The sequence below is a fragment of the Rutilus rutilus genome, assembly GCF_951802725.1.
Source record: "Rutilus rutilus genome assembly, chromosome: 14".
In the NCBI taxonomy this organism is placed as follows: Eukaryota; Metazoa; Chordata; class Actinopteri; order Cypriniformes; family Leuciscidae; genus Rutilus; species Rutilus rutilus.
Genome location: NC_140219.1, coordinates 6,612,013 through 6,631,997, shown reverse-complemented (window position 1 = coordinate 6,631,997; position 19,985 = coordinate 6,612,013). Strand labels below are relative to the sequence as shown.

Genomic DNA, 19,985 nt, shown 5'->3' with positions numbered 1-19,985 from the left:
TAAAAGATGGCTGTGTTTCATGTGACCTTGTTATTTGTACACGCTGTGACTACACAAATCACAACATGTAAATAGGAAAATGTTAATGGCGTTATTTTGTCACTTATTGGGAGCAGTATGCTAGCTGGAGCCATTTACCTCCAGTCTTTGTGCTAAGCTAGGCTAGCGGTGGGTGTATCAGACGGAGTTACGGCACGCACGGAGATGAGAAGGGTATGTATGGACTTATCTAACTCTGGGGGCTACGGTGAATAAGCTAAAGTCCCAAAAAGTCGGCTTGTTCCTTTAATAATGATTAATCTATATTTCATTTATAATTTATGCAGTGAAGACAGTTATAGTTATTAAAACCTAATAAATGTAAAAAAAATAATGGCTTTTAATTATACTATAATGCTGAATGGCTATAATGGCTAAAATTAAGGGGGGGGGGGAATCAATTTCATAGACATCAGTGGCAGTATTGGTATCTGTGATATTTAAAACATAGGCTACTGTCTTTATGTTGTTTCTACATCAATTTGGACATTAAACGTGAAATTATTACAAAATAAAAAAATCTATTACAAACTTGAGTGTTACGTGTGATTAATCGCAATAAACTACAGAAAAATGTGTGATTAATTTGTAAAAAATGTTAATTGATTGACAACAAATAATGTTTGTTTATATATAAAATTATATGGTATATATAATAAACTTATAATAATAATGTATATCAGTTATTATAAAGTTATTAAACTAAAATGATTAAAAAAGACGACACAATGGCCTTACCAGACACCAAGTTTCCTCAGGTACTGAATGTGGTCCCTATAAAGTATGAAGCTTATTTCTCCTTTCACCTTTTCTCCTTCTTTAATAGGATCAACAATGACAAAGTCTCCTAAAAAAAGAGAAAGATTGTCAAAACGTTTTAGTGTCTTTAAGAACAGAGTTGTTATATGCCCAGGAAAGGCAGAACAAACTAACCTCGTTTGATCCAGAGGTTCTTGCGGAACTTAGTAGGCATACTGACCAGGTAGCGCTCGCCACTGCCAGTCACAGCTTCATGGAGGTTATTGCCATTACTCCCCAAGACCTGTGATGAGGAGGAGGTGTGTAATTATTTACTAACATAGTATAATCAGAATATCGGGTTCTCGAAGCCGTACAGATCCCCAAAAAATACTGCAATTGTACCCTCATGATATGCTGGTCTTCAGTGGGTTTGACATAGTCCTCCATAAGCTCTTTGACTACGTGTTTGCGTTTGGTTGCCTTTGACATGGTGGATATAAACCTCTGAAAAACGTGTCACCTGAAAAAAGCACATTTTTTGTTTGTTTGAGAAATTGAGTTAAGAGGCTGGTATATGAGAAAACGCATGTGACCTGTCAAGAAAGAACAAAGTTGTACTTTCTCATATGGCAAATTATCACATTAGGCCAACTCAGTTACAGAGTGTGTCCCTTTGCAATGCCTCATCAACATACACACAAACTACATATCCTGACAGCTTGGAAACCAGTGGTCACTATATCATGATCATTATAAATATATTATTCAAAAAGAAAATCATTTCACATAAATCATACAGCGGAAACATGTGCTCTTCATGTTGTGTTGACAAATAAAAAACCTTCAGTGTCTAGATTTCACACTGTAAAAGCTCACATTTCCATAGTCACTTACCTAGAAACTGTACATGAACCTCTGGTTGTTTTCTGAATTTATTTACTAATGGCATTGAGATGAATTGAGAGCGTTTACTCGAATTTTCCAAAGAGAGGTGTGAAGCAAACCGCGAACGATGATACAGGTTTGAAGATTTCAAATTAAAAGCCACACGGGGTGAGAGGATCATAGACTTAATATGTATTTTATATGTCTTTGGAGGGGATGGTTAAAAGGAACGTCCAGTAAAATATCGATTCATTATTGTTATGATAATGATAATTATTATTATTTTCATATTAATTGGTATACTAATAATATGTTATTATTATAGGATGTCATTCGCCGGTTCCTGGGAAACTTTTATTTTGAAATATTAGTTTCACGGTTCACATAATAAAATATCAACATCAAGCCAGGCTGATTAAATAGTTACGTTAAAATATGCATTGAGAGTTACAGAGCATAGTTCAGGTTTGTTTGTTTGTTATATATAACAAACTAATACGATATTCAGGGGCGCAAACTCGCATTTGGATGCAGTAACCATAAAGATGTGGAGATTGAAAACCCTCCATCACAAAGCAAGTGGATCTGCCAGTGATTTGGAGGAGTTCAAACGCAAGAGAAGAGAGTTTGAGAAAGGTGTGTACTGTACTATTGAGCCTCTATATTATTTCAACCCTGTCATGTTGATTTTACTATGCTTTAATGTTGGCAACATAATCAATTCTTGACACTCTCATCCATCCATAGCTCTTAGACAGGCACGTAGAGACAGACTGCTCATCAGTAAGAGACTCCTGCAGAATGTGGATGAGGAAGACTCTGTGGAGGCTGGCTCCACCTCTCTGTCACCTGAACAGGTGAGTCTTCAGAGAGAAAAGCTCATTTATTTCTCTTCCTCAACAAACTAAAGCTATTTGTATTTTTACTTGTGTAGCCTATTTACTGTGTGTTGTACGTATAACATTAGGTCAGAGAGTTGATACGTGGAGTCCAGTCTGGGGGTGAGGAGAAAGCAGTTCGTCTTGCATCTCTAAGAAAAGCACTGAGAAACCCAGAGACCCAACTCACTTTCATTAAGTATAACCTCAAAACCAATACGGAGCTTACTCCATCTTTTTTAAGGAGGCCTATATAATATTTCGCAGTATCAAGTGCTGTTATTGCGTCTAAATAATTGGATAGCCATTTAGCCATAAATACCGTACCTACTAATGCAGTGCCTCTATTTCCTTCAGATCCGAGAACAGCATGCACATGTTGGTCGGACAGCTCAGTGCTCATAATGCCCAGTGTCAGCTGGAAGCAGCACACTGTCTCCATGAGCTGTCCCAGTCTACTCATCCCAGCGTAGGTCAGGCCTGTCTGCCTGCGGGCCCGTACCTCCTCACCTTCCTCTCCAGCCAGAGCACCAAACTAACAGTCAGTGAGTTACTGCTGTAAAGTCAGCGTCAGAGGGACGCAATCGATCATTCCTCATGAATTTGTCTCTTTTGTCTTTTTTCTTTAGGAACTCTGTTTATACACTCTGGGAAATCTGTGTCCCGACAGCGCTGTAGTCAGAGAGAAGCTTCTAGCTCAGGGAATCGTTTCTGCACTGGCAAACTGTATTCACGTAAGCTCATTTGGGTTACTAATATTAAACGATCACTTTTGTGCCTGTTAACTCTTGCTGGTTATAATCAACCTGGCTTTCAAACACAAGTCTTAGCATACGGATGATGGTGCATTCTTATAGGATGAATCTCACAAAAACTTTTTTTTAAAACATTTTGCATGATGAAAATTACGATTTTTAGGGCAATTTTAATATGACCAGATACTTTCCTTTTGTGGATTTTTTTTATATTATTATATTCAATTGTGATTTTCATTACTAAAATAGATTCATATTTTACTTTTTTATTTCTCATATTACAGCAATGAGAATTTTTGGGGGTAAATATGCTTAATAAATAGTCATGTAATGCAAAAAAATTATGAAACAAATAAATAATAAAGAAAAAATCTCACAATGCACAACATACACACTGTGTGTGTGTGTGTGTGTGTGTGTGTGTGTGTGTGTGTGTGTCTAACTGAAATATAAAAAAATGTCTTTCTTTTGATTTTGGGGTGAAATGTGACTGGGTGATTTCTCTGTTCTAGAATCAGAGGTATAATCTGGCAGTGGTGGAGGCGGTCGGTTTCACTTTGTCTCAGCTACTACAAGCCAAAGACGCAACTGAAAAAATCATCCCGTAAGTGACCAGAGCTTGTTACATTAAGATTTTCAGTACAACCCCTGGCAAAAGTTAGAGGATGTTCACCTAGCTTTATTACTTTATAGCAAATAAACATATAATGGCATGCTTTTTTCCAAATCAAGTAGAGGGTGCTAAAAATGCTAATTAGTCACCAGTTAAAAGAGATTGAATTTAGGCTGTCATAAAAGTCAGAGGGAGAGGGAGAAAATACTAATTGTGTTTTTTTTTTTTTTATGATTTCATAATATTGTCCTCAACATTGACGGATTAGATTGTTTTTTCCTCTACTTGATCTGGAAAAAAATGGAGGTGTTTCATAAAGCCAGAATGTTACGCTATTGAACAAAAAATAGTTTTGGTGATTTGTTTATTTGCTAATAAAGTACAAAATCTGGGAACATCGTCTAAGGTTGGTGACTCCATAACTTTGGCCTTGTATGTGGAACAAATGAGCTGAGGTCTCGAAATGCTGAAATTGCTACAGTTTACTCTAAATTGTTGATGGCAACGACAAATAGTATATTAATCTCAACATGCCACTCTTCTCTCTGTGTCCGTTGTGTGTTTTTTAAACCCCAGAGCGGTCATGGCTTCAGAAATAGTCCCTCATGTGATCTCAGCATTGACTCCAGATCCTGAATTTGGTTTTGGGCCAGCGATCGAGTGTATGTGGTGTTTGCACTATTTAGTCAGCAGGTGTGGCCTTTTCTCCTTTCATACTTTTTACTCAACAAAAACAGAATAATAGAGAATTGTTCTAAACATGTTTAGAGCCAGTTCTGCAAGATAACGTAAATTCTGGAACAAAAGGTGACTAGTAGTGGGTAAAAGAATCATTTGATATATGACATGACGTTTGTGTTTTGCTTGCAGTAATTTGGATAACTCGATGCTGATTGCACAAGGCGCCCTCTCACAATGCAGTGCTGTTTTGATCACACTAGGAGGCGCTGTTGCTCTAGGAAACCTTGAGGGTGGACTGGAGTTGGTAAGCCATCACAGCAAAATATTTATTATCTACATCACCGACATACTGCACATCTGGTTTAGAATGAGAGTCATTTTAAATGGGCATGTTCACTGAATAGAAACAGTGCTATATTCATATATAATCCAATTATCAATGCTGTCTTAATGAATTCTTACCATTACATTATTTCTTGAATCTCATGAAGCATAGTGGAGTTGTGGTATAGATGCTGATGCAACGTCGTATTTGAGCTTTCATGCAATAATATTTGACCTTCAGCTCTCAAACAGTTCAAATTGCACAGTTTATCAGCAATATGATCATGTGGTTCCCGATGAGTCTCTCATCCTCTGAAAAGCTCATAGAGCTTTCCTTTGGACCCTGACTTTTGTTTTTGCTGTGCAGCTCATTTGGCCTCTTCTGCGTTGCCTTGGTAACCTGCTGGTCAGTGGAGGTGACGTAATGCCAGAGGACACTCGTCTCCTCGCTGCGCTGTGCGTTTTCAGTCAGACTTACCTTCACCTTCATCCTGCTCTGTCCAGAGAGAGCCTGTGGGCGCTCAACAACCTCACCGGTGAGCAGGACATTAGCATGCATTTGCTCAAAATGGTTTCCATCTCAATTAACTCAGCAGTAAAGCTCAAACTAAAATGAACTTGTGTTTTATTGGAGAAAACTAATTTCTCACAATTATGACCGGGATTTGTACAATTTTATTTATTTTTCAGTCGGTTCAAGTGGGTTCTGCTCTGGCCTGCTGCTCCTCAACATGGTTCCCATATTAATCCAATTTCTGTCTTTTTCGAAAGGAATTAACACAATGGTGAGGAACAGGCATGCATTTGTACATTACTCTAACATAAATACCTACATTTTTGGACTCCGACCCACTATGAGGTGTATATACACAGTACTGTGCAAAAGTCTTAGCCGCATTAGTATTTTCACCCAAAAAATGGTTGCTGTATGTCATTAGGAAGCCTACATTTCCAAACATTCATTTTGCCATTAATTGTAATAATCCAGTGAGATTTTTGTATGCACAAGGAATCTGACAACAGCCAGTTATGATCCACGCAGAGATCTGATCTCACCATCGAGTTTATCTCGTTTTTTCTCGAGTTTGCCTTATTTCAGGTATCTTTGCGGGTTGGTTTATTCAAATGTCTTGGAGACGTCGCCACAGGTCTTCTAGATTTAGTCTGTCTCCGTTTTTTTCGGAGTTTAATCACAGATAGACTCAATGATGGTGAGATCAGATCTCCGTGTGGATCATAACTGGCTGTTGTCAGACTCCTTGTGCGTACAAAAATCTCACTGGATTATTATAACTAATGGCAAAATGAATGTTTGAAAATGTAAACTGATATTTCCTACTGACACATACAGTGAAATATATTAATAATTGTCTTAAAACCTTTTTTTTTAGGTGAAACTACTAATGTAACCATATAATGGTTAATATATATTATTAAAAGTCTACTATACTCATATTCACAAAAACATGTACGTTTCGATAACATACGCATCTAACGTTCTCGCAACCATTAATGTTTGCACAAGGCACTGAGAGTTCTGGGCAATATCGCGCATCATGGCACAGAATACTGTGTTGGTCTGACACAAGCGGGGCTGCTCAGCGCCCTTTGTGCCACACTCAAGATGGCCGAGCCCGAGGTGGTGACGCTGAGCCTGGAAGTGCTGTACATGCTGCTATCCAGCGGCCCACAGGTGAATGTCATCACTTTTTTTTTAGACTATTAACAGTTTTATTAAAGGTACACATTGTAACTTTTGGCCCTTTAGTGGTTAAAAAACAAAACTGCATGCATTTTGATTGTGCGGATGAATAAGACCCTTCACAATAGATAATGCTTTACAATAAACTATGTTAGAGAGCTAGGAATGGCAATTTATCGGTTTAATAAAATACATTACTCACCTGTTGAGTGATAAACACCATCTCTGCATCGCTTTTATAACATTTCAAATCCTTCAGTTCTCGCCATCTCCAAAAAGACAAGCCAGTGTTGATTCTGGTTTTATTACGAACTCTGTCTCATTCTCTTTTTGCCAGCAGACTTTTTTTTTTTCTTCTTCTCTCAAACGGGTGATTCTCCGGAGGTTGGAGATTTAGCTGCTCCATGTCAACCTTTCTCACTCGTTTTGACAACTAACCTATGCCTAATCTACATAATGTTTATATTTTGAATTAGTTTTAGAATTTAAGTGTAAATTATTTTGTATTTTTGTCATCTTTATTCGTTTTTTATGTCTATGAAGTTTTTATGAATTTTTATTTCAGCTATAATTATTTTCATACATCAAGTTAAACTAAATGAAAATGACAAGTGCTGTGTGGGCAACTAGCTGAATTTTATTTTATTTCAGTTAAATTTTATTTTATTTACATTTAAGTATGTTTTTTATGGTTTCAGTTTTAGTTAACTATAATAACCCTGCATTTAAAATCACGTTACATTGATCTATGTATGATGATTCATGACAGGCAATTGAATTGAAGTGCTCCTGCTTGTAACAGGTGACTGAGGAGTTTACGAGGGTAAATGGTGTTCCTCTGCTGGAAGCGATTCAGTATAACAGTGAAGAAGAGCAACGTCTCAAAGCTGCCTACATTCTCGATCATCTCTTCCCTTCTTTCTCTGAGGTCAGTACTGCATTTACCTGTTCATATTTATGGGCATATTATAAGGTAAGAATCACCATTATTTTTTCTTTTCTTTTTTTTAAAGGTGGAGAGTCTTTCATCATAACACCAATGACAGAATTGCAAAGATATATTGTTTCTTTTCCATTTTTTTTTTCTTTTCACTTTCTCTTTTCTTTAAGCATTCAGTTATGCAAATGAGCAGCAAATAAATGACTTTTTTGCTGCTTATGTGAAGCATGACCTTTTTTTCTTTTTTTTTGTGATGATGATCAGACTTGACCCATGGATGCACTGGTTCAATGGTTTAGCCGTGTGCCCTAGTAAGTGCACAGTTGTATTTTGCCATGTCTTAAAAATTCACTGCAGGAGTTATACAACCCTCATATCATTGTGACAACTGCACAAACACAAATACTGTTTAAGATTCATGGCCAATAAGAAATCTTTATTGACTTTTTTTCCCTTCTCAATTCAGTCATTAACTGTGGGTGTGACAAAAGAGTACATTTAGAGTCTGGTTGAAATGTTTATTTTATGCATATATATATATATATATATATATATATATATATATATATATATATATATATATATATATATAGTTCTATATTATAGTTCTTTATAATAATGTACTGTTTTATTGTGGATGGGTCAACGAGATGATGTGCATATTTTTGTGTCCAAGTGCATTATTTCCTTTTTTAAAATAGTTTTATAAATTCATGACATATATCACTTAATTCTATAAAATCTATTTAGTTTGAATAGTACATTTTATTAATACATATTATTTTATGTTTTGTTATCTTAAACCCCCAAAATGTCAGGTGGTGCAACTGTCCGAACAAATGAACAGACAAAGAAAACTATTTAAAAACGGTGTCTTAATAATAAAACAATAATAATAAATTAATAAATGGATACTATGGCATCATTTTAGGTTTGAAACCTTTCATATAAACAACCTTTATACATATCAGTAGTTTTAGAGCTGTTGAGATAATTGAAAAACTTTTGTCTAGCAATTTGTATATTCTCATGTCAAGATGGCAACTGCAAACATGGCTCTTTTATTGTGAATAGACAAGGTAATAACAGTAAATATGATAATGCATCATCCAGAGGAGCTCAACTGATCCTTGTAGCAGAATGAAAAGGTTTGTAGATCTCTCTCAAGTACTGGTAAAAACTGCTCATTTCCAGTATGGGTTGGTTGGTACAATTTCCATGTCAGGTGGTACAACTACAGTATATAGCCTATACACAAAACTATTTGGTTATAAAACTGTAAAAAAATAATAATAATAATAATACACTTTGAAATGTTATTTAACTAAACTTGTTTAAACATTGTTCATGACTCAAAAATATACATTACATTAGTTTTGAAAAGGATTTTAAAAAAACACACCTTTTTTTAAGCTTTATTTCAATGACCTAGATATATTTAATTGTTATATTACAATCTGTATCCAGAATCCCTGAAATTACTGCACTATTATTCACAAATATGCAAGTAATGAACGGCTAGATAAACTATTTAAATGGGTCCTAGTAATTTTTTTATGTTATGCAATATAATTATATCTAAAATGTATCGTTTTATTATTAGTGTAAATAAAGAGTTGATCTGTTGAAAACAGGTAAACAGTGCAAACAGCAGCTGATATGAAACACTTTGTCCTTTATGTAACAGCGCTGTTTAGGCGTTATGAAAGCGCAGAACATGATCACAGCCGACCCGCGCGTGTCCATGAATGAAGGTGACACCATTATTTGTGTTTAATCCGCTGATTTATGACTAATGAGATTTACAACACGTTTGATCAGTGTTTGTCTGCTAAGCTACACGTTTCCCTTGAGTTTGTTGTTGTTGTTTTTAGCATTGCAGCTAAGCTAGTAGCATGAGTGGAAAGTGAATTTCTCTCACACGAACTGATAATTTGATACTAAACATTTATCAGATGGTTTAAGACACCGTTTACAAACGTTTTGAGATCGTAAACTATTTGGCATAGAAATACACTTGAGATTTTTTGGTTACATTAGCTAGCGGCACATTTGAGTTACTTTTCAATGGCTGTGTCTCAAACCAAGAGAGCTGACTACCTAGACAGCTTTTTAAGCTTTTTAGTTACGAGACAGCCGTGTTTGGTGCAGAAAATGCTGCCTAGTTAGGCAGCTCACTAGATTTTTACATCTACTCGGTTTATTATTTATTTGTCATAGATTCCTATTGGATAAATTGTTGTTCAGATTTATGATGTTTAGTTAATGTAGATGTTTGGACAAGTTAATGTAGATGTTTGGACTGGAAACACATGCATTGCATTACCTTAATTTGGTGTGTATGTGGTCCTGAAGTCCTGAAAAATCTACATTGTGGAGGCCAAACTTGACTAATAATGTCCACACATAACTATACAAGGGTTTAGGGTGTAGTGATTGTAATTAAGATTCATTTAAGAACATTAGGGCCCAGTTTCACAGACAGGGCTTAGATTAAGCCAGGATTAGGCTTTAGTTCAATTATGACACTTTTTTAAACGTGCCTTAGAAAAAAACTTTACTGGTGTGCATCTCGAGACAAACCAATGGCACTGACATATTTTAAGATATGGCAGTGCAAGTTGCTTTGAGTTATAACAGCTCAAACATGCATTTTAGTCTGGGACTAGCTTAAGCCTTGTCTGTGAAAATGGGGGTAGATGTCAAAGAAAGGCCTAAAATGTGATATAAAACATGATATGTATATCTCTCGTGTCCATTCAGGATCTCCTGCAGAGCTGCTGACCGCCTGCATTTCAATGGGATCCTGCTGAGCGGTACGCAGTCACACCAAAACACAACACGCATTCAACATGTAAAGCTTCACTCAAACAAAACATGCATTCATCATGATAAAACCTTACTCAAACGAAATGTGCATTCAGCATGATAAAGCTTCAAGCTAACACAACATGCACTGAACACAATCAGGTTTTGTCCAATCGCAGCAAGCGTTCATCGTGATAAAGTTTCATCCAAACACAACATGCATTCAGCGTGCTAAAACTTAAAGACAACATAATAAAGCCTCACTCAGACAGGCCACATTCAACATGCTGAAACTGCAACCAAACGCAGGATACACTGAACATGATGAAACCGCAGAAAAATATCAAACAAAACATCCAAAAAACGAATTTCTCTTACCATAATAAAGATCTGATTTAGTTATATGTTTATTATCTGTGCTAACATAACATATCTCTCCCCTGTTCTTCAGATTCATCTATATTGAGTTTATTTCTGAGCATCATGCTGTTGATGGCTCAGCTTCGTTTCTGTCAGAGTTGTTTTTGGTACTGTAAAAGTTCTCAGAGGCTGTTCTCACTCTGTACTGCGCAGAGGTACGCACCACCACACTTTATTTATCTGTTAAATATGGATGAAACATGTTTTCATTTCAGCAGGAATAATACATGCAGCTGCCAGGATCAAAATAGTTTAGCTCAAATGCTCAAAACAAATTTGACACGTCACTACGGAAAGTGAATTTCTTACTCTGTATTTTTGTCTTGTTTTCCAGTGCAAATATCTAAACATTCTTTAATCAAGATACTTTTACTTGAGCAGCTAAATTAGATTTGACATAATATTTTCTGTACATTTTTAAAAAATTAAGTGAGTTAATGCTTAAATCAAGAAAAAAGGTCTGCCTGTGGGACAAGAGAAATAAACTTAATTTCTAAGGAAAATTACCCCACCGGCAGATATTTTTCTCTCTTTTTAAGTATAAATTTATTAGAAAACGAAGACTTCATAATATCTTAAGTAATTTTTCTTCTCAATTAAATGTATTGTTTAGATACTGAAGAAGAAACTCACTTTTTGCATTGAGATTTTGTGAGGAGAGAAAATCTTAAGTTGTCTAAAATAGACTTGAAACTAAAATGTACTTGAATTTACTTGATTTCATATGTCTGAATGTGAGCTGATATTCTTTAAAGTGTGAATTATTGTTCCTGATTCAGAGCATTTATGTAAATGCATCATTCAGAGCTGATGTCGTCATATCTATAGACCAGAATATTATAGAAACACGGGGGTGTGAACACCCTATCTGCCAGCTAACAACAACAACCAAAAACACCATAGCAACACCCTGGCAACCACCAAGAAGATCCTAGGACCATAGCAACAAGCACCACCCACATTTTTGATGGAAAACATAAAATAATATTTTTGACATTGTTCTGATCAGGCTGTCATATTAGTCAAACATAAGTTATTTTGTAAATTAGTATTATTATTATTATCATCAGGGGCATAAGATTATTAGATTTGGCTGCAGTTGTTTGTTATTGTTGTTGTTGTTATTATTATTATTATTATTTTAGAGAAACTTTTTTTAAATCTTATCATCATGAAGACAGTGTTGAGAAATTATTTGTTTTAATCGTCTCTCATTCTGTTTATAGGTCATCAGCCAATTACTATGAACTTCTCGGGGTGAAACCGGACGCTACGCTGGAACAGATTAAGAATGCATTTTTCGACAAGTCCAAAAAGGTTAATTTCTCGTGATTATGCTGTCATTTTAGAGTCATACTGACTGAGTTGGTCTGACACCTATTCATGCACATTAAAGGCACGTCTACAGTAAGATTTTAATAATCGTTCTAATAATTCTATGAGAATAGGGAAGTTCAAAACTATAAAACTATAAAAAATAATGACACAGAGGAACAATATAGTTGGAATCACTTTCAGATTTTTTTTTTTTTTTTGCAGCTGATGAATGGTGGATCAGCCAATCAGAAACCATCCTGCTTTAAAGAGAATTTAAAGTGACAGACAGCAACATAACTGCAACGCACCTACAATAACCAGAACGTTATCAACCACTGATATGAACGCTAATATGGTTATTTCTATAGTTATCGTTCTTGGTGTGAACTGGCCTTAACATCGGTTTAACCATTACATTATATTTTATTTAATGTATCATCTATACTTTGAGAATGGAAGGGGAGTTAGCAATATGCATGCAAAATATGCAAAAAATTGCAATGTATTTGCCAGGTTGCATTTAATTCATCCAAAAAATTGACAGATACTCAGAATTTCTTCTCTGATACATAGTTAATCCATAGTGTTAAAAAAGTTCCTTGATGCATTCTGAAAATGTTGCCTATTTATTTACCTCCTCACCCCTAGAGGGAGCTGTTCAGTTGTGGCAGAGAGACTGTTGTCTGCTCCCATAGTCTTAAATATTTAGGCATTTATTCTTGTATGTTTTTATGGCTATAATTTGTCTCAAACTGAAGCAATTCAATATATGTTTCGGGGGGGACAGTTTCACAGGAAACGAACAGAAGGAATAAGAGAATTATGCATGTGTCTGTGAGAAAGAGATTGAGAATGAGAAACGTCTGTTTACGGGTCAAGGAGGCAGAGTGACGGCAGGATAGAACCAGTGTTTGTGTGTGTGTGTGTGTGTGACAGGAGATGAGGGTACAAGCCGGGGATATGGGCGCTTTGTTTCCATGTCAGAAGCAGATAAAAAGTCATAAAAGGTTTATGAGCCATGTGACATACAGAACAAGTGAGAGCAGAAAGGTGAAAAGGTCGTATAGATGAGTCTTTTGGCATTTTTTTAGTCATTAAATATGAGACATGCATTAATCTGATGGTCTTTATTCAGTGTTTTTATGAATTAAGGATACTATATTTTTGTATTTCAGTCCATGTTCCTTTGATTGTCTGGCATGATAAGTATCAAGTTATAATAATGAAATATTTTAAGTTTTGAATAATAATAAAATCATTGTTTTAAGTTCTTATTTGTCACTACATGTGAAGTAGTGAACATGTGAAGATGTCATTTCTGCTCTAGTAGCAGCAACCTCAAAAAGCCTTTGTAGAAAATATAAATGAACTAACAGTGAAATTTACAATCCAGTCAAGATCAGCTATTAGCATTCACTCAGCAATACAGTAATTAGCAATGCATGCTTTGGCAAGTGTCACTTCTAATAGTACAGGTAAAGATATTTGAACAAACTTTTATTCCCTCCATCCTCCTTTTTCTTTTTTCCTTCAGTTGCACCCAGACAGTGACCCCTCCAATCCCGGCCTGCACACTCAGTTTGTGCATCTGAACGAGGCGTACAGGGTGCTGAGCAGAGACGTTTCCAGACGGGACTATGACCTCAGGCTGAGGTACCAGAACTTTGGAGGTCCGTCCTTCAGAACCTCCTCCAGCTCCACCAACAGCCCCAGGTGAGCAGCAACTGGGAGACTGTTAGCTCTATAATCAAACCAACTTGACTTTATTTACTGAATTGTGAAAGTGGGCATTTTATACCAACATGAAGGCTATAACATTGCTATATATAAAACCAGGGGCCTCTTTTTTAAAACACACATACTATCGTATTTCATCCTAAATTCCATGGATTTTATCATATGTCAAAAGTGAGGAAAAAAACTGGCATTGATAAAGGCAGAAGCTGACGTGGAACAAAAACATGCATATGAACTTTTTTGACGCTCATGTAGCAGTACTTTAAAGTTTAATAAACAATGTTGAATTAATTTAAGATAATTAGGCTATCACATTATTATAATTATATGCACAAATGGGCAACATTTTAACTATTTTGTGATAATTACATACATATATGAATGGTTTCCTGAAAATAATAATATATGCCTACACACACGAACAGAAACCAGGCCTTTCCTACCACACATACATTTTCTGACAGTGCACTTGGATTTCTTTGCACACTGATGATGTGTGAGTTACACATTACGCTTGAATTTGAGATGAACTGTAATTTATAAAAAGGTTTGCATTTAGGAACTTTTTTTGTGCATACAGATGTTTTGCTTATAGGAACATTTCGGAAACTGTCATATGTTCACACTTCAGATTATTATACGCTCATCTTTATAATTGAGGCCCCAGAATATCATAGAGACTTAGGGATGGGCTCTTTTGACTAGAACCAGTAAGCAACCACCCAGAACACCGTAACATCATGGTGGCGAGATTTGCACGGACAAGAACTAGACCCGTTTTGTTCAGAAAACTTTGTACATTTTTATGACGGGTTATGATTTTTATTTTATTTTTTGGTCCATATAGAAAATTGTGCTCTGTTGTATAATTCACAATAAGAGCATAAAAAAAATTCTTACAAAAGTTAATAGGATCACCTGTCGTGATGACTTTTATGATACTTCTGGGTATACGTGTTATGTGGTTACAAAAGATTTATGTTTCAGTGGCTAAAATGCCTGCTTTCTGTCTCTGTGTTTCTCAGTGCGGAGGCCACCGAGAGCATGCGCTACTGGGAGCAGTTCAGACAGGCCCAGCCTCAGGAGAACACGGCTGAGGACTGGGAGAAGAGAAAGAAACGGAACATGCGTTTGGTGGGCTATTGCGTGCTCACCATGCTAATCAGTCTCTCCGCACATTACTTTGGGTTCAGGTGAGACCTAATCATATCACACTAAAGGCCCGTGCGAAATTCGCATCCGAAATTTTCGCACGTTAAAAAATAAATACGACCTCACGTTATGTCAATCACGCTTGCACACACTGATTTTCTGTGTTTTTCGCATCCGTAGCAAGCATTTTGAATGGAGCTTTGACAATTTAGAGCCACCGAAACACGAATATTCACAAATACGAAAAAAACGCAATGCGAAAATTTCGGACTCAGTGTGCAAGGACCTAAAGGTGCAGATAGTATTGAGGTCAGCATGCACAGCGGTTCATCCTAATATTTTTCAACACATTCTGAATGATGCTGTGCTGATAACTGAGTGTTTTGCAACTGTTTGTATGAAACGCAGTGCAAAATGTTTTTCTTTTGTTCGTGCATCGGTTTTCTGATGAGTGCGTGATAATGGTGTGTTGTTTTTGAAAGGCATATTGTCTGTCCCAGAGCCAGACAAACCCCAGTAGAGTGTGTTAACTGGTTTCCCATAATCCCTGATGTTTAGTTATGCTTTCCAGTATCAGTGAAATGTTTTTACACCTTGAATTCAGGCGACTGAGATTAAGTATCTTCTGTAAACAGACACTGCTCGGTTGACGCGTAGCAGAAGTGCACTTGAAATGTTTTGAAAAATGATCAAATGTTTTATTGTCCATGTGCCCTTTTAAATGTGACCCCAAAGTTATGTGGGCACCTCGTGGATGTCTGTTCACCCCTCCAAATATATATGTTGGCAGTAAATCTGTTCACCTTTGACCTCTGGGCTGGTCTGTCATGCAGGAAACTGGAAGAGGTCCATAATAACTTCATGGATGAGAAGGACAGAGTCATCAGTGAGATCTACAATGAATCCAAAGAAAGAGCCAGGTGGGGAGCACTTTGAAGTTACACATGTAGCATCAGAGGTTTTGAAAGCAAAAGCGGGAGCGTTTGAAACTATGGAGACATTGTCAAAATGTAAAGGAGAGTAGTTGTTGGACAGGGTAAGAGGATTATAGGTTCATCTCATGTTCATTTGACAGCCTTATTGGATTTGTACTTAATTAGCAACTCATTCATTAGGTTGAATTACTGAAGGTTGTTGTCACCACAGTAATTCAAGAGCGAGGACTGTGCACTTGCGATTTGGTGGTTGAATATTTGAGTACTTGTGTAAATCATGTTTCTTATTTGAAAACAATTTTGCGGCGAAAAATGTTTAGTTTAGTTTAGTTTAGTTTAGTTAATTAGTTTATAATGACGTGGACAGTCCCTTTTGATAAAAAGAACAGCTTTAGCCTCTACGGCTAATTTCCAGCTGTAGTCCCCGGCCAGTTGGTAGTGGGCATACATCAAATAAAATACATTACAATTATATTTACAGCAGGGCTAAGCAACAGGGAGTAATTAATGTAGTAATTATAATTATAATAATGCTAAATTGCATGGTGCTGCCATATTGAGGGACCAGAATATCATAAATCAGACGTTTTTGACAGCCGAACCCTTAAAATATGTACATGAAGCACCCAATAAGATTTTGTTAATATTTCAATGATTTAACATTACATTTACAGTTCTCTGATATCAGTTGATCATATGACAGGCAAGTAAATAGATAAAATATTTAAAAGTAAGTGTTTTATTTTGACTTTGTAGCTGGAATTTAAAGTGGACTCAAACCTCTTTTTTCACATTACATTCACACTGGTGTTTTAGGAACCCAATCATATTGAAAAATAATAATAATAATACTTATTATTATTATTATATTATTATTATTTAGTGCTGTCACATATATACATACATACACATATACACACAGACATACATATATATATATATATATATATATATATATATATATGTGTGTGTATGTCTGTGTGTGTGTGTGTGTATGTGTGTGTATGTATGTATATATGTGACAGCACTAAATAATAATAATATAATATATATATTATATAATAATAATAAAAATAATAATATATATATATATATAAATAAAACTATATACAAAAACTTTTGTTAGATGTGATTAATCGATTTGACAGCACTATTACGATTGTCGTTTACCTCATAAATATCATTCTATCATAAATATATATACAGTGAGGAAAATAAGTATTTGAACACCGTGCTATTTATCAAGTTCTCCCACTTAGAAATCATGGAGGGGTCTGAAATTGTCATCGTAGGTGCATGTCCACTGTGAGAGACATAATCTAAAAAAAAAAAATCCAGAAATCACAATGTATTATTTTTTTAACTATTTATTTGTATGATACAGCTGCAAATAAGTATTTGAACACCTGAAAAAATCAAATGTTAATATTTGGTACAGTAGCCTTTGTTTGCAATTACAGAGGTCAAACGTTTCCTGTAGTTTTTCACCAGGTTTGCACACACTGCAGGAGGGATTTTGGCCCACTCCTCCACACAGATCTTCTCTAGATCAGTCAGGTTTCTGGGCTGTCGCTGAGAAACACGGAGTTTGAGCTCCCTCCAAAGATTCTCTATTGGGTTTAGGTCTGGAGACTGGCTAGGCCACGCCAGAACCTTGATATGCGTCTTACAGAGCTACTCCTTGGTTATCCTGGCTGTGTGCTTCGGGTCATTGTCATGTTGGAAGACCCAGCCTCGACCCATCTTCAATGCTCTAACTGAGGGAAGGAGGTTGTTCCCCAAAATCTCGCAATACATGGCCCCGCTCATCCTCTCCTTAATACAGTGCAGTCGTCCTGTCCCATGTGCAGAAAAACACCCCCAAAGCATGATGCTACAACCCCCATGCTTCACAGTAGGGATGGTGTTCTTGGGATGGTACTCATCATTCTTCTTCCTCCAAACACGTTTAGTGGAATTATGACCAAAAAGTTCTATTTCTCTTACTTTCTCCCATGACTCCTCTGGATCATCCAAATGGCCATTGGCAAACTTAAGACGGGCCTTGACATGTGCTGGTTTAAGCAGGGGAACCTTCCGTGCCATGCATGATTTCAAACCATGACGTCTTAGTGTATTACCAACAGTAACCTTGGAAACGGTGGTCCCAGCTCTTTTCAGGTCATTGACCAGCTCCTCCCGTGTAGTTCTGGGCTGATTTCTCACCTTTCTTAGGATCATTGAGACCCCACGAGGTGAGATCTTGCATGGAGCCCCAGTCCGAGGGAGATTGACAGTCATGTTTAGCTTCTTCCATTTTCTAATGATTGCTCCAACAGTGGACCTTTTTTCACCAAGCTGCTTGGCAATTTCCCCGTAGCCCTTTCCAGCCTTGTGGAGGTGTACAATTTTGTCTCTAGTGGCTTTGGACAGCTCTTTGGTCTTGGCCATGTTAGTAGTTGGATTCTTACTGATTGTATGGGGTGGACAGGTGTCTTTATGCAGCTAACGACCTCAAACAGGTGCATCTAATTTAGGATAATAAATGGAGTGGAGGTGGACATTTTAAAGGCAGACTAACAGGTCTTTGAGGGTCAGAATTCTAGCTGATAGACAGGTGTTCAAATACTTATTTGCAGCTGTATCATACAAATAAATAGTTAAAAAATAATATATTGTGATTTCTGGATTATTTTTTTTAGATTATGTCTCACAGTGGACATGCACCTACGATGACAATTTCAGACCCCTCCATGATTTCCAAGTGGGAGAACTTGCAAAATAGCAGGGTGTTCAAATACTTATTTTCCTCACTGTATATTATTGATATAATTATAATAATGTTATTTTACATATTTTTTAAAAATATTTATTTTACATTAATACTAAAATTCATGCCAAATTCTTCACTTTCAAACATTCAAACTTTTACAAGCATTTAACATTTCAAATCTTTCAACTTTTTTTTTTGTAGAAATAATCTGTCTTCAAAAATGTTGGAGATTATGCAAATAAAAATTGACTCGCAGCACATGCAGAGATGGATAGCTACTCATGTGTGCACTGAACACAGTGCCACGCTTCACTCTGAAACACTCAGACTGTAGTTAATTACATCACAGCCTTTTATTTGACAATTGCATTCAGCTATTTCATTTTTTATTATAATTTTACATTTGAAATAATTAATTCCTAGCTTTTCATTAAGTAATGTGCGAACCCACATTTGGGAAACCCTGCCCTACCATAATACCAGAGATTTTTGCATGGATAAGCACTTTTCTTAAGAAATTGTAAAAATGTTATTTGATCATGCTGCTTTCTGTTCTTTCTTCTAGAGTGAATGGCTTTAAGAAGCAGCATGAGATCTTGAGACAGAAACATGCCGAGTTCCTGGAGAGATACAAGATCCGCAGTAATGGAGAAGAGAAGTAAAGCAAGGAAAAGACATATCTAAAGGAAGCTCATCGCACTGGGTTGTGGATGAATGTGAATTGTATTTTGTGTCAATAGGTTTTATAAATTTTTCTAGGGTCACATTGTGTCAGATCCATGAATAAGGTTCTCAGACGCTCACTGCATGTTTCAAAATGTTATCTTTTTTTTTTTTGCATGCAGTAATATTTTTACCTGTTTTTATTCTTTTTCTAGCCTGTTCTTTCACCCAACTCTGTCAGATAAGGTCACAGAGGGTGCAAGGGAAATTAGGCTGATTATAGGAGACCATGGCTCCTCATCAGGTGTTGAAAACACCTGTACATTTACTGTATTGCCTGCATTTTAGGCGACATTGTAACTGCACCTGGAAAGGGTGTTATGGAAACATTGCATTCCTGATAAAGTAGTTCATCAAAACACTGAAAACACTGTACATTGTGCACTTTGTTAAGCTCAGTGTGTGTGTGTGTGTGTGTGTGTATGTGTCGCAGAGTTTCTCATGGAAAACATGTCCTAAAGATGGACAGATCAGTGCTCTCCAGTGTGACTTATTTCAGGTGCTGGCTATTTTCCAGCCTATTGAATGCAACATCAGATTTTCTTTCTGGAACAGGAAGTAAATGGTGCTTTGGCAAGTAATG

The 19,985-nt window shown here is 36.3% G+C and overlaps 3 protein-coding genes across 4 annotated transcripts; 2 read left to right on the top strand and 1 right to left on the bottom strand.

Moving 5' to 3' along the window:
* Positions 1–742: 742 nt before the first annotated feature.
* On the bottom strand, positions 743–1,828 carry eif1ad (eukaryotic translation initiation factor 1A domain containing). The gene is made up of 4 exons (XM_084430836.1): positions 1,675–1,828; positions 1,183–1,300; positions 973–1,081; positions 743–886 (listed from the first exon to the last, which is right to left on the bottom strand). Exons 2-4 carry the CDS (start codon positions 1,267–1,269, stop codon positions 774–776), a joined length of 309 nt encoding a protein of 102 aa, XP_084286962.1. The 5' UTR covers positions 1,270–1,300; positions 1,675–1,828; the 3' UTR covers positions 743–773.
* Positions 1,829–2,034: 206 nt separating this feature from the next.
* tmco6 (transmembrane and coiled-coil domains 6) lies at positions 2,035–7,869 on the top strand. The gene is made up of 13 exons (XM_084430833.1): positions 2,035–2,301; positions 2,413–2,522; positions 2,633–2,742; positions 2,901–3,084; positions 3,173–3,277; positions 3,811–3,902; positions 4,488–4,604; positions 4,782–4,896; positions 5,284–5,452; positions 5,607–5,701; positions 6,442–6,609; positions 7,421–7,546; positions 7,632–7,869. The coding sequence occupies exons 1-13, from the start codon at positions 2,211–2,213 to the stop codon at positions 7,650–7,652; spliced, it is 1,503 nt and encodes a 500-aa protein (XP_084286959.1). The 5' UTR covers positions 2,035–2,210; the 3' UTR covers positions 7,653–7,869.
* dnajc4 (DnaJ (Hsp40) homolog, subfamily C, member 4) lies at positions 7,849–19,770 on the top strand. Of its 2 annotated transcripts, none has more exons than XM_084430835.1 (8): positions 7,849–7,869; positions 10,322–10,374; positions 10,818–10,941; positions 12,013–12,103; positions 13,638–13,816; positions 14,866–15,033; positions 15,826–15,912; positions 19,245–19,770. In XM_084430835.1, exons 3-8 carry the CDS (start codon positions 10,850–10,852, stop codon positions 19,339–19,341), a joined length of 714 nt encoding a protein of 237 aa, XP_084286961.1. In that variant the 5' UTR covers positions 7,849–7,869; positions 10,322–10,374; positions 10,818–10,849; the 3' UTR covers positions 19,342–19,770. The 2 variants fall into 2 exon arrangements, with proteins under 2 accessions (XP_084286961.1, XP_084286960.1); XM_084430834.1 differs by lacking the exon at positions 7,849–7,869 and adding an exon at positions 9,033–9,312.
* The last annotated feature ends 215 nt before the right edge of the window (positions 19,771–19,985 follow it).